At 38.7% G+C, this 11,277-nt stretch overlaps 1 protein-coding gene across 1 annotated transcript; it reads left to right on the top strand.

Moving 5' to 3' along the window:
• The first annotated feature begins 738 nt into the window (after positions 1–738).
• slc25a23b (solute carrier family 25 member 23b) lies at positions 739–10,722 on the top strand. The gene is made up of 9 exons (XM_040154692.1): positions 739–1,111; positions 1,283–1,370; positions 2,629–2,740; positions 3,021–3,179; positions 4,710–4,862; positions 5,191–5,304; positions 7,699–7,866; positions 9,394–9,544; positions 9,662–10,722. Exons 1-9 carry the CDS (start codon positions 1,081–1,083, stop codon positions 9,841–9,843), a joined length of 1,158 nt encoding a protein of 385 aa, XP_040010626.1. The 5' UTR covers positions 739–1,080; the 3' UTR covers positions 9,844–10,722.
• Positions 10,723–11,277: the final 555 nt, after the last annotated feature.

Raw genomic sequence — 11,277 nt, 5'->3', positions numbered from 1 at the left:
TGGAGGTGGAGCAGGAACAGCTGGGCCTGTTGTAGCAGAAGACATGGAATCCAGAAATACACAGAAAACCATACACAGGTGAAAGACATTAAGGTGGAGACAGTAATCAACACAGGCGGGAAAAACCAGGAAGTAAAACAAACAGTAACACAACAGAACCAACTTCAAAATAAAACAGGAAATGAATACAGATCCTGACACTTTGATCCTGATAAGGGTCTTTTAATATTGAGTATCTGCCAACCAAATCCAATAAAATATTTACTTTGGGTATCGCTTTACTTTACCAGTCAATAATTTCCAAATAAAGTCCTAATAATTTCTAAGACATTATACCCAATTTTTAAGTAATTATATAGAAACTAGAGACAATGTTCAGTTGCTACATTTCCTGTTAATTAATTCAAATTAAGCGTTAGCGTAACCTAGGGAGCATGTAAGTCATTTTATTTTGTGTGTAAAATCACCAAGTGTCTCAGTACACTACACTACAGGTCACTATTACAGTGAGACCAAATAAAATATATAAAACAAAAATACTAAGATTACTTACTGATGTCATGTTACATGTTTTGTAGGTGATGAAGTTTATAGTCATTTAAATGTTTCTACGCAAGTAGCTGTACTTGTGCTTAAGTTAAGACATAGAAAAGTAATAATACATGAGTGTGTTTTTCCACTTCTCTGTGCACAAGAACAAGTCTTGTATTTTCTGTCTCTCTCTCTCTCTGTCCTAATCAAGACAGGAGAGAATATGTTTGCAGCCAGGTATGATGTGGTTTAATTCTTAACGATCACAGGGAGCACAGCGCCTTACATTCTGTCCTGTCCTCACTCTCTACACACCCCCACCCTGTCGATACCCCCATGCCATCTTCATTGACAACACACCTTTACCTGTACATATCTACCTCCAACAACTTTATCTGCTCCATTTACTCCAATGTACTCCCTGCTGAATGACTGACAGTCTCTCTGCACTCCCAGATAGTCCTCGAGAGTGACATCAACCATGATGGTTTGCTGGACTTCCAGGAGTTCTCTCAGTACCTGCGGGCTCATGAGAAGAGGCTGCGGCTCATGTTTCACAGCCTTGACTGCAACAATGACGGTGTGAGCACGCTAAACATCCACAAATACACACATGCTCCAGTTCTTCATCAGTTCTTACTATTTTTTTTTTCAGGAATATACATGAAATACACTGAATAACATTTTTATATTGACTGAACAAAGAGACACTGTTGGAAAAGGTTTTAACACTTTCTGTTCTGTTTTGTAGGTCAAATTGATGTGGGGGAGATCCAGCACTCACTGCACAAGCTTGGAGTGGAGGTTACCATGGAGCAGGCCTCCAGAATACTGCAGAGGTGTAGTGTGTGTGTGAGAGAGAGAGCCTGAGCACAATATAAGACAGAAAATAACAGAAAAAAAACATTTAAAAAAAAAAAGTTAATATTAGAGTGAGTCAGGTGTCGAACAGTTCCTTCCAGATGGCAGGAACTTCAGTTTAACCCTTATGTCGTATGTGGGGGCCGGGAGACCCTGGGCCCTCTTTAACAGCTGAAAAAAAAATACTTTTCCCACTAACTATTTCTTCTTATTTAATGAGAATTTCTTTCAAACAAGATGGAAATACAGTGGCTTTCCATCTGCTCTATACTGTGACCAATGTTGACAGGACTTTAACAAGCACTTCTCCCTACCTCTCAGATCCCAAATTAGTGTATTCGAATTTTTGTTTTTAGAGTTTTATAACAGTTTGATCATAAGAGGTCTAACAGGAAGTTTGATTCTAACTCAACAAGGTGGTAATTCTAGTTTTGTATTTTGTCACCTTTTGTCACCATCAAAACCCTGTTGCTTTTGCAATGATTAGTATTGGACTCCAAACAATAAGGAAGCGAAGCCAATGTGAAGAAAACACCAAAGAGAAGTAGCTGTGTCATTAGAGTTTGTCTGGCCATTGTTCACCTACACAGGTGTTTTTGTTTAATTGCTGATTACTATTGATTATACCTTGTCTGTACAGACTGTGCTTGATTGACAACGGTCTGACCCTCCGGTTAGACCTTTATCAGTCTTATTGGTTCATGGGGTTTAGTGACCTCATGATTCAAATTTAGCCCTGCTCAACTTCACCCAGAGCAGAATTCTAATTAGCCAGGATATGTAAAAACAACTGTGAGGGAATGAAGTGTCTTTAACAGAAGGATGAACAAAACTACACTTGTTGCCTAATCATCGTGTCAGACATACAACCTAAGTCAGAAAAATAAACAGAACTTGAACATGAAAGTAATAAGGATGAACCCAAGTCTGCATTGCAGGTTCAGTACCTGATGCAGTTTTACTGATGGGCTGTTTAATGTAGCTGTCTTCCACTAAATATACCTTCACTTTGAAAGCCATGATCCCATGATTGTTATTCCAAAACAAAACACGTGGTAACAAGACTAAGGCCTCTGGTTTGGAGTCATCAGGATGAGTGTTCAAAGTACCATGTCATGGACCAAAGTGATGTATTTAAAATGTTTTATAAAGGGGTGCTAGAAGCCATATGGGATCTGCTAATGGCATTAGCCATAAGTATGTGTTCTGATATTCTGGTCTAACTCTCTCTCCCAGTATGGACAGGGATGGCACTATGACCATTGACTGGAATGAATGGCGTGATCACTTCCTGTTCAACCCTTTCCACAACATGGAGGAGATTGTCCACTATTGGAAACACTCCCATGTGAGTCACAAGATACCACTGATAGTAATGTCAAGTGAATTATAAAATAATAATGACAATGATAACACCATGACATTATCTATATTTTTTTATCCTTCTGAAGACAGATCAGATTATCAATAATTATAAAGACAGCTGTAGATGCATAAGCTTCAGTTATGTGATACATTGGTAACTGATGGTACAGAAGAAGAAGCAAAACTGTATATTGTACTATATACAGTACTTAAGGGTCAACCAAAAATACAGATTGGGATTTTAATTTCTAAATTTGTAATAGGTGTTTGATATTGGGGAACATCTGACGGTCCCAGATGAGTTCTCAGAGCAGGAGCGGCAGTCAGGTCTGGTGTGGAGGCAGCTGGTTGCCGGAGCCATGGCAGGGGCAGTGTCCCGTACAGGAACCGCTCCTCTGGACCGCCTCAAAGTCTTCCTGCAGGTGAATCATTTCACTGCCACTCCGATGATACACAGAGTTAAAGATCAGTAATAGGGGGGCTTTTTAAGTATTGTCATGTAAAACCATAATGTATATTATACATTATGTATAGCAGTGTCTCAAGCTATTTATTGTATAGCAAATTAGCAATTTGCATGTTCTCCACAACCTTCCACTAACCTTGGTATTTAATTCGTAATATAATCGAACAATTTTGTAAAAGTGTGAAACAGCTATGTATAATGAAAGTACTGCTGGATATTTGCGGTACTAACAATGTGACAATTTCATATCAATTGTAAGTGAATTTAATGTAGCAACATCTGCCTATGGCTATCTTTTTTAAGTCTGAAGCTCACTCTGTCCTTCAAGTTCTACACCAATCTTCACTTACACTCACTAAAGAAATAAAATAAAGCACATGGTGGGTAGTTTCAGTGGGTGGTTGGAATTATTCCCAGCAAAAACACGGAGACAGGTTTAATCTGCCCATGTTAAAAGCCTGAAATATCACTCTCATTGTTCTCACAGTATCATTTTCTGTCACAGCAGGCAGCTCTTTTCAGTGAAAAAGCTCTAAAAACCCACTGTACAGTACCTGGTCAGCACTGAACAGCAAACAGACAAAGTTAGAGACTAGCTGGTGAACACAGTGAAGCATTTTACAAATACAAAGCTAGATATTTCCATCAGGAGTTGGTGAGGAACCAGACAAGAGCTAATAGGAGAGATTAGACTGACAATCCATCAGGTGTACACCAATCCAAATGAATAATCGTCGCTCTGTGTCTGTTGGATGTGGAAATAGGGAACTGTTTGCTAACAAGCTTGCCACATTAACCTAAAAGGTGACAATATGTCAATGTTGAGTTCACAACTCGTTTCCAGTGTGCCTATTATTGCAGGTCTTATGTTTCAATTCCTTTGCCCTCCCTGAGGACAATACGTAGTATAAGTAACACCAAAATGGGAACCACTCCATGATGCACTTTTTACTTCAATTTGGAGTTGATCAGTCATACAGCAGTACCCTTATTCACCTAGCCGAGAGATTCTACATCCATGGAGAAAGGTACAGCATTATCTTTCAATGCCAAAAAAGGGGTAGCCAGCAGAGGCAAACGAACTAAACCAGATGCTTAACTCCGGTGCAAGTCAGCAAAAGAAAATGAATCTGAAATGGAAAAGTAAAAAGAGAGGTCAGAGGTAATTTTTCAAGAGAGATTAATTTTCAAGCTCCCAAAATTTTTATTTTTTTAACTTTTCAACTTCATAAGTCTTCATCAGACAAACCTAAGGAACACTTTTACATCAACTAAGATTTTGGGAACTTGCAGGTTTCAGTGACATCTCCATTTCCTTTCTGTTCAGTTTTTGTCCTGTACCTGTACCCAGCTGTAATAGAATATGCACATAATCTATCTTTTTTGTTTTACCACAAAGGCCATCCAGCCCAAAGTAAATTTTCAAACTTAGCACAGGTCACAGGTTGTAGTGAGATGACTGGCCTGCCCTTGTTTGTGTGTCCAGGTACACGGCCCTACCTCTCGAGGGATTAATCTGTGGTCTGGACTGAGGGGGATGATCAATGAGGGAGGCATCTTCTCACTCTGGAGGGGAAATGGTATCAACGTCCTCAAGATTGCTCCTGAATCTGCCATTAAGTTTATGGCTTATGAACAGGTTAGCACACTCTAATTAATCAAGGACAAAGTGGAAATCTGACTAATAGTCCACAGAGTGTTTGCTTAAGTCATTGTAGAATGGAAAAAGGAACAAATTGTTCATTTATGAGAAAATCTAATAGTTCCCCTGTCGTAGTTAGGGTGAATGAATCATGCATCAATATCATACGTGTCAGGATAATTAAAATACTGTGTATGCACTTGCACTTCCTTCCTCTCATGCTGTATTGTACAGTATCACTACCACTCTTCTGTGCCCTCCCAACAGCTTCTTTCATGCCTTATGCCTTCCCCTCCTTCTGCTCCTTTCTCCTCTCTTGCACCAGATAAAGTGGTTGATCCGAGGCAATAAAGAGGGGGGCAGTTTAAGGGTACAAGAGAGGTTCATTGCTGGCTCTTTGGCAGGAGCTACTGCCCAGACCATCATCTACCCCATGGAGGTCAGTTTGAAATTTGTGTTGATTCCTCAGTCATTCTTTCTTGATTATTAGTTTCTTTCATGTTCCCTTATCTGGTTATTTTCCCTATATTTTACATATATACTCGATCTTTAATTCCAGGGTTCACTTTAAATAAGATCAGGGGCACCTTAACATTACTGTAGGCCCAGGGGCTATGGACATTTTGGAACCCAGATCATAGCTGATCATAGCTATGCACAGGAAAGCGCTGTGACTTCCCTGGCCTGATATTGTTAATGTTGATGGTGCAAACAATGCAAATATATATTATAATTTATTATATTGTAGTGTGTTGGGGGTAGGCGGATGCAGCATGCTCTGAGGAAACGTGTTTATGGACATAAGTTAAATTATGTTTTAAATCATCACAGACATTACTAGGTACACGGTCATTAGCAGGGGTGGAAAGAGTACTGGTAATTTGTACTCAAGTAAAAGTAAAAGTACTGCTACTTAAAAGAAATTTTACTAAAGTCAATGTAAAATTACTTGTGTAAAAATGTACTCAGATAAAAGTACAGAGTACGTCAGCTAAAGTGTAATAAAGTAAACATTAACTGCATTACATTTTTAAATGTATATGGTGATAAATAATATATCATAAAACTATTATATTAAAGAACATCTTTAGCCTACCAGGCATATATCTGCATGTATCTGCATTTGTATTTCAATGCAGGTACGCTGTTCCGAGATAAGAACTGCATTGAAACCAATAAATTCCAGTCAGGCACTTTCCAGCCTGTGCATAAGACTGACAGTTAGATGTCTATGGACACAGCAGCTGGAGCAATATTAAGCTACACAAATAGCCACAATTATAGAAGTAACAGCAGAATAAAGCAGCAGGAAATGCACAAATGTATAAACAACATAAACTCCACAGAGACTGCAATTGAAAAATAAAGACAAAATGCAACATTACTAGGCAACACAGTAGTTGTTGATGCTTTCTTCTTTGCAGTGAGTTACAGCAATCATTCATTTGTTTCCACTCACCTGTCTGAACATCACTCTGTGAGCCTTGTGCACTGCGAAGTCCTCCACAATCTTCTCTAAATCCAACTTCTCTGCTAGTTCATTCTCAACGCAAAAATGAATGAGCTCTGCAATCACAACAGGAATTATCAAAAACAGCAGAATGGTGATATACTCCTCACTGACTCCTCACTACGTAGAAGGCACAGCTAAAGGATTAAGTATTTTAGGTCAGTATTTTAGCATTTAGCATTAAGCCAGACCCAGCATACACCTGTTGGCCATAAAACATGGCAGGTTTTTTCTATTTAGAACACTTGGCATGGTCACCAGGTTGTGCATTAAATCAGCAGTTTCTTCTCTACTGCAGGCAGCTTGGCTCCTTTCATTTGTTGCATTCTCACATGGGTAATCATAACTTCATCATGTGACTTTTGTTTTTACTCTAACAATTTTGACTTTAAATTTAAAGTAAAATGCTTGAGTTTTATTTATTTATTTATTTATTTATTTATTTTGTATGGTGATGACAAGCCTGTTGTGGTTGGGCCTCCAACCACTCAGGGACCTCATGATACCAAAAAAAATTTAGGCTCATGTCTCGTGAGGCCCCTGGTTGGTCAGAGGCCCAGGGCTCAAGACCAGGTAAGCATGTGCATTAAGGCACCACTGACTAAGATATGATACTGTCATTGTATTTCATATTTAAATAAATGCAAATCAAACTCTGGTGCAAACAAGCTTTACAGTACTTACAAGTACTCTAAAAAACAAGTCTCTGGTTCTGAGGAAATACAAACACAAATTTAATTCTTCAGCTTTAAGACGCATTGACCAAGGTTGGCACCCAAGCACTATTTCTCATTGGAGTTGCTATGTCCTGAATCAGGAAAGACACAAATTAACATGAATGCAAAAGTTTATTTAATAAAGACGCTGGCTTTGATATCTGGAAGTAGTTCAGAGTAGCTTTTTTACATTGAGTCGATTCAGGTTTCTGGATGTTTTCTGGGTACATCCAACTAGAATGAGACCCTGAGGTAGACTCAGAACACGCAGGAAGGATTACATATCCAATCCCATCCTGGGACTCCTTAGGATTTCCCAGAAGAATGTTGGGGACATGGCTCAGTAGAAGAATGTCTGGGTTACCTTGCTTACCCTCTTGCTACAATGACCCAGACCCACATAAGCAGCAGAAATTGGATGGATGGAAAATGACTTCTTGATGCTTTTTCTGTGCCCATAAAAGAATACAAAGACTAGTTCTATCACCTTTGTCCAGTTTGAAGAATAACCCTTTTCTTACTGTTTGTCCACAGTCTTTAAACTGTGTTCTTATTGCATCATTCATTTATATTTTTCTATCTTCTCCTGTCCCCCTCTGCTGGCTAGGTGTTGAAGACTCGTCTTACATTAAGGAAAACAGGACAGTACTCAGGTATGGCTGATTGTGCCAGACAGATCCTGAAGGATGAGGGAGTCCAAGCTTTCTACAGGGGCTACATGCCAAATACACTGGGCATCATCCCCTATGCTGGCATCGACTTGGCAGTGTATGAGGTATGCATGTGTCTACAGTCTGTGTGTAAGTCAACAAGGCCTATTACTGATCTGGAAATTTGTAAATATATAGGAATATAAAAAGGTTGTAATCCAGGCCAAAGATATCAGGAGGTTTGTTAAATTCTCAAGAGAAGTGGGGGATAACAAGTGAATCATGTACTTTACTGAAGCTATTACAGTATATTTGAGAAATAGTGTCACTCATTTATAGCATTTGATGAGAGAATTGTCACACTGAACGCAATGATGATTCAGTTTTGGATTCTAACCCTAAACTTCTCAAAATTAAAGCACCATAAAAATACTTTTATATCAACAATGAATCCAATAACTACGTGTAATGTGAGAGAGGTCAATTGTGGTGACGAACCCACAGAGAATAATTATCCACTCCACAGTTCCCCTCAGATCTACTGAGCTTTTTAGCCTCTTGTAGCTCATTGTTTTGGTTTTCCAGCCAGCATATTCAGCTCTCATTAACCCGGTTTCCAGCGGCAGCAACTCTTTTCAGAAAAAAAGCTCAGATAAACTCATTGTACGCTACCTTTTCAGCAGTAAACAGCAGACTGACATAATCAGAGACTAGCTGGTGAAAATAGTGGAATATTTAGTAACTGAAGAGCCAGATATTTTTCTCAGGAGGTGGTAGAGATCAAAACGGTAACTAAAAGGAGAGTGAATATTGACCTTACATTCGCCAGGTGGACGCAAACACCATTCCAAGTGAATGAAAAATGTTGCTCTGTGTCTGCTGGAAACAGGCAACCATTTGCTGACATATTCATCACAACAACTTTATAAGATGATGTCAGATGTTGTTTTTTCAGCTTGTTCTGCCTCCAGGTGGCCAAAACAATCAGTTAATGCAGCATTATCTGAGCCTCCAATTTCAATAATGTTATCAGATGTTGAATTTCAGATGTGTTTTACATGCAATTTAAAATTGCATGTAAAACTGTTAAGTCTAACTGTAGTGGAAACCACAAAAGATGATAGAATGTCTATTAATTAACCAGGTAAAAATATAATCTAGGCAATTACATTGCTGGTTTGATAAAATACATCAGTGTTTGAGTAGGAACTTAGACTCAAGTGGACATTTACAAGGCTAGCATTATTGTTAACAAATCCCATGAAAAGAGCAAAACTCTGTTTCTTTATGACTTGACCCATTCACTCCTCTGTTACCCATTGGTCTTTACATATATGACATTGCCATCTTTTTTTCTTTAAATTTCTTTTTTCCTATGAGGGACTAGGGAACCAATATTCTGCTTTATAATCCAACACAGTGAAAAACATCCCTGTCCCACCTTCACAGTTTGACTGATAAATAATCTCTGGGACAGCTGACAGCTTTGCAGCGCAGATGTCCGGAAAACTGAAGACATCACAAATTACCAGTTTAATACTTTCTGAAGGTTATAGACAGTCTTTAAATTTTAAATTTTTTTTGAAATAATTCAAATGTATTTAATGTATTTATTTTTTCTATTTCTATTTTTTCACTGCTCATGCTTTAAGACTCTGAAGAATGCCTGGCTCCAGAGGTACTGTGAAGATTCAGCAGATCCAGGAGTCTTGGTCCTGCTGGGCTGTGGCACTATCTCCAGCACCTGTGGCCAGCTTGCGTCCTATCCTCTTGCTCTCATCCGGACACGCATGCAGGCACAAGGTGAGATATACTGTAGATTCTGATATATTACAAACATACTGAGCATCAACAATGATCCAGCAATGGATCTGGTTCTTATATGAGCCTCAGAAACCTCCGTCATTCCTCTTGTTTCAGCCATCACTGAGGGTAAACCCAAGCTGACAATGATGGGCCAGTTTAAATACATCATCTCCAATGAAGGCGTACCAGGCCTGTATCGCGGCATCACCCCCAACTTCCTCAAAGTCATTCCTGCTGTCAGCATCTCCTACGTGGTGTATGAGCACATGAAGAAAATCCTCGGGGTGGGTTACTAGACTGAGACAAGGAAGAGGGACAAACAACAAAAAGAACAGAGAAGACAAAGACTCATTATGCTAATGAGAACAAGCAGAGGACAGGTGACATTGCAGCTTCTCAGACATCTGATGAAAATGGAAGGAAGTCTAGGAAGAGGAAAGAGGAGAAAGGAACCATTTCACAGATGGGAATGGTTCTAATGTATACTGCACTTCCTGTTGACACATTCAGTTTCGAGCTTGTGTAACTTACGGGTAATTTGCCAGTAGATCATATTCATTTCTGGAATTTGGAGAAAAGGATGAGGTTAATGTTTTTCCTCTCTGACACTATTATACCACATACATACAGGCAAAGCATTAACTCCCAGTGTATTTTTGTTTTAACTAACATCTGGAATTGGACAACAGCACACAGTTGAACAATCAAGACATTTTTACAGTTCAGACTATGGTGTAATAAAATGTTTGATTTGACTGAGAATATTTCAGGGAGGATCACATAACATTCTGAAATACTACCTTTTGATGTCTGGAGAAAAACAGGATCATTTCTGAAATACCAGCATTCAAATTCAAAAAAAAATCTTACAGAAGAGTCAAGTTGAACATGGCAATGCGTAAAGACTGAATCGGTTTGAATCGAGCCATGACATCAAAGGCTTGTCAGATGCCAAAAAACTGCACAGTAGTTCTTAATTCTGGTGTGACAATAATGAGGTGAACAGTAGTTACCCTGTTCATGTTACGAAATAATATTCCAGGAATGTGTGCATTCACCTGATTGGGCGACGCAGTGAGTTTTTGGATGACATTGCTTTGTGTTGCAGTAAAATTTTAGGCAAGTCTAATTGTTATGCTGGATGTCCTTGCTTTTTTTTTGCTGGAGTGCTCAGTATTATGACTGCTAATGTATCAATACAGTGGCTTCACTGAAATTAATAATTGAGCTCTGCTTTTCACTCAGGGCTGATGTCGATGTGAACACAGCCTTAAAACCCTTGAAAGCTTAGTTTCAAATCTGAAATATTTCTTTGTTATTATTTTGTTTTGAGTTTAACAGTCAAACTCAGCTACACCAGCAAACAAACAAACAAAAAACGAATACTAATGTTATTCCTAATTTTGAAAAGTTTTTGGTCTAAAAGTACTTTAAGACAGTCAGAAGTTTTTTTCTTGCCTATTTGTTTTCCTGTTGGTGGGCACAGCAAGAAGAGCTGCCGCTTTCTTGAAAATAGCTGTTTGTGATTGCTGTTTGAATTGATGATGGTTGAAGTTTTTTCAGATTGCTTTCTCGGCTCCTCATGTAACCATGGCAGCCACAGAAACCACGAAAGGTAAAATTACAGAGGAGATAATCTTACTGGTTTAAGTTACATGAATTATACACATCTACAAAAGCAGTGGACATATATATTAATATAAACAGTCAGGAAGCAACATCGGCATCAA

The sequence above is a fragment of the Xiphias gladius genome, chromosome 3, assembly GCF_016859285.1.
Source record: "Xiphias gladius isolate SHS-SW01 ecotype Sanya breed wild chromosome 3, ASM1685928v1, whole genome shotgun sequence".
Taxonomy (NCBI): domain Eukaryota; kingdom Metazoa; phylum Chordata; class Actinopteri; order Istiophoriformes; family Xiphiidae; genus Xiphias; species Xiphias gladius.
This window is presented reverse-complemented; position numbering and strand designations above follow the sequence as displayed.

What these genes read in the sequence shown, in the direction of transcription:
- slc25a23b (XM_040154692.1), top strand. Translation starts at nt 1,081, where the DNA reads ATGTTTCACAGCCTTGACTGCAACAATGACG. An exon ending in CCTTGACTGCAACAATGACG is followed by an intron (nt 1,112 to 1,282) that starts GTGTGAGCACGC and finishes TCTGTTTTGTAG; the next exon opens with GTCAAATTGATGTGGGGGAG. An exon ending in TCGACTTGGCAGTGTATGAG is followed by an intron (nt 7,867 to 9,393) that starts GTATGCATGTGT and finishes TCATGCTTTAAG; the next exon opens with ACTCTGAAGAATGCCTGGCT.